Source organism: Guillardia theta, assembly GCF_000315625.1.
Source record: "Guillardia theta CCMP2712 unplaced genomic scaffold GUITHscaffold_374, whole genome shotgun sequence".
Classification (NCBI taxonomy): Eukaryota; class Cryptophyceae; order Pyrenomonadales; family Geminigeraceae; genus Guillardia; species Guillardia theta.
The window spans coordinates 1-3,150 of NW_005434306.1; the positions used below are offsets into that span (position 1 = coordinate 1).

The window sequence follows — 3,150 nt, forward strand, 5'->3', positions numbered from 1 at the left end:
TGAGGTCTTGTCGAACGTTGGAGCATCCTAGTGGAAGCGAGTGAGTGAAGAAGAGGCAAGTCAGAGTTCTTGTGGGGAATGAGGAGAGGGGCTTGAGAGGAGGAGGAGGAGGAGGAGGAGGAGGAGGAGGAGGAGGTGGTGGTGGTGGTGGTGGTGGTGGTGGAGGAGGAGGAGGAGGAGGAGGTGGTGGTGGTGGTGGTGGAGGAGGAGGAGCAAAGGGTATGGGTGTACTTGATCTCCAGCGACATGAAGGCAGTGACAGACACATCGGACCAGGAGGTCTGCAGGAAGGCTAAGCAGCTGCCGCAACCTCCTCTGTTCTCCTCTCCTCCCCTCTCTCACTTGTATCTAGACCCTCCACATTGATGCAGTCTTCCGGTAGATCGCAGCCGCTCTGCCATGGCAGCGTCAGGCTCCCACGTGAGGCGTCGAGCTGTTTGCCTGCCGCAGGGAGACAAGGAGGATTTCATCTGCTTCCTCGCGACTCATCGAGACCTGTACAGCTGTCAGACCAGCCTCCCCTGCCCCTTCCTTCTGATCCTGCCGCTGCTGCCGCTGCCGCTGCTGCTGCTGCTCTTCGCTACTGTGCATCTGCTCTGCTGCCCTCTCCTGGAAAAGAATCTCTGGCATCCTGTCCTTCCCATGATCTGGTAAGATACATCTGACCTCCTTTCCTCCTCTCCTCCTCTCCTCCTCTCTCCTGTCCTGCCCTGCCCTCTCCTCGCTCTCATTTCTGGTGACGTTCACATCAGGATCCGCACATCCGGTAGACCAGAGCCTGACACTGAGCGGCCGGGCCGGGCCCGCCGGCCCGGGCCGCGTCACTACTTGCCAGTACACTGACCGTACGGAATGCCAGGCTGAGTGGCTGAGTGCCCGGCCGGACCTTTACTCAAAGTTAAGTTAAAATCAGTACGAGGACAATCAGGAGAGTCGAGGAGGCTTGAGGCGAGTCTGACTGTGAAAGAAGGAGGACGAGCTCCGACTCTCTTTACAGAGCTCCGACTCCGGCCCGCCGGCCCGCCGGCCCGGTCACCGGGTCCGTATTCCCGGACGGTTACTAGTGACCTTGAACAGTCAAACATGTCAATCTTTTTTCTTGAGCAACCGCAGGGAGAAAATGATGGCGGAAGTTGGAAGAGGAGAGTAGAGGAGGACTAGAGTAGGAGAGTAGAGGAGGAGAGTAGAGGAGGACTAGAGTAGAGGAGGAGAGTAGAGGAGGAGAGTAGAGGAGGAGAGTAGAGGAGGAGAGTAGAGGAGGACTAGAGTAGAAGAGGAGAGTAGAGGAGGAGAGTAGAGGAGCCTGTAGAGGAGGAGAGTAGAGGAGGAGAGTAGAGGAGGACTAGAGGACTAGACTCAGAGTAGAGGAGGAGAGTTGCCAAGTTGAGGAGGACTAGAGTAGAGGAAGAGAGTAGATGAGGACTAAGACTCCTTTGTTTGACACCCTCCGAGAATCTGAGCACGAGAGGAGAGGAGCTGCGTTGGACTGCTGACGAAGTTTGCTAACTTACAGACACTAAGGAACCTTTTGAGAAGCCGAGGAATGAGCGTACTTACAGAGAGCTTGGCGGACAGAGAGAGGTCTGTTGAGAGAGGCGCTAGCCAGGGTCGTCATGCTCTCTTGGAGCAGGTGGATTGCGCATGCTCTCCATGTCAACAGCGTGACTACTCCTGGTCTACTCGGGTCAGTTCAGTCGCGCTGGGCTGACATCTTGACGCCTCTATGGCAGGATCGCAGCCTATCCGCAATACGAGAAGGCGCTCAAAGGAGGCTCGCGGAAGGAAGGTACCTGCCTGCCTGCCTGCCTGCCTGCCTGCCTGCCTCCCTCCCTCCCTGCCTCCCTGCCTCCCTGCCTCCCTCCCCCCCTGCCTGCCTGCCTGCCTGCCTGCCTGCCTGCCTGCCTGCCTGGTGGTGGTCTTCGTCTTTCTTCTTTTCACCTCCTCCCTCCAGGAAGGTTCTACTTCGACCCTCGAGTGTCGACGCAGAAAAGCGGTCCGTATCCGGGGATAGATGGGGCGCCAGGTGAGGAGAGGAGAGGAGAGGAGAAGAGGAGGGGAGGGGAGGGGAGGGGAGGGGAGGGAAGAGGAGAGGAGAGGAGAGCAGAGGAGTGGAGAGGAGGAGCAGAGGAGGGGAGAGGAGAGGAGAGGAGAGGAGAGGAGAGGAGAGGAGAGGAGAGGAGAGGAGTGAGAGTGGGGAAGGAGATCAGTCTTGGTCGGTCACTACGAGAGTTTCAGATCTTAGCCTCCACAAGTATCCTGGCAGCGCAAAACAGTTTCGAAGCTACTCGGATATCAAGAACGACAAGTCGTGACCTGCATCGCCCATACCAGCCATGCAAGTTTGACCTCCTCCTGCTGCAGAACCATGCACGTCCGACCCAAGAAGGGCCCTGTGGATCTCTTCATCCAGCCGGTGCTTGCTCTTTGCTTCTCCTCAGCCACAGCTGACTCTCCCTGCTCTGTAGAACACTGCCAGCCAGTACATCGGGTGGAAGGTTCTCGACTCTAGCCTGTCAGTGTAGCAGTTGGAGGCGTCAGTGTTGTTCGTTTGACCCCTTTGGTGACTTTAGATACGTGAAAGACATCTACGACCCCGTCACTAACTACACCGGTGAACTCTCCCTTCTCCTTTCTCCCCAGCTCTCTACCCACAGCTCTCCTCCCTAGCTGCTGCTGTGCTGTTTCTGACGGTCCGACCGTACGGTCTCGTTCTCAGGGCTGTACAAGCCCAAGATGGGATCGCGAGAGACGAAGTATGCTGAGAGTTTAATCCTCGGGCCAAGGGCGATCTAGGGGGCCGGGGGACCGTGACGTGACTGACTGATGCCACTCAAGATACTAAAAATCGATATCAGTGCGATCCTACTACAGTACGTCTGTCATCGCACCGTGGCCTACGCCCGGCCGTGCCGGACGCCGTTGCCGCGGGCCCGGTCACCGATGTCCGGTCGCTGCCAGTGCACGCGTACGGTCACCCGGGGGCCCGGTATTATTAGGCAGACCACGGCGGCAGGGTGGGCCCGACGGCCCTCCGAGTACCGTGACGGTTCACGGTTTTCCCGGCGACGGCCGGGCCCCGGCGGTGCGACAGAGAGAGACTGAGAGAGCCGCTGAGCCGCCGGCCGGGCTTTTGAAAGACTCGTAGTAAAA

General features: G+C 58.3%; 1 protein-coding gene across 1 annotated transcript; it reads left to right on the forward strand.

Moving 5' to 3' along the window:
• Window positions 1-1,543: 1,543 nt before the first annotated feature.
• On the forward strand, window positions 1,544-2,793 carry GUITHDRAFT_122590 (hypothetical protein; the record flags this gene model as incomplete). The annotated part of the gene is made up of 9 exons (XM_005818124.1): window positions 1,544-1,581; window positions 1,631-1,684; window positions 1,731-1,786; window positions 1,952-2,023; window positions 2,236-2,308; window positions 2,362-2,413; window positions 2,466-2,518; window positions 2,571-2,611; window positions 2,717-2,793. 9 exons carry the CDS (start codon window positions 1,544-1,546, stop codon window positions 2,791-2,793), a joined length of 516 nt encoding a protein of 171 aa, XP_005818181.1.
• Between the last annotated feature and the right edge of the window lie 357 nt (window positions 2,794-3,150).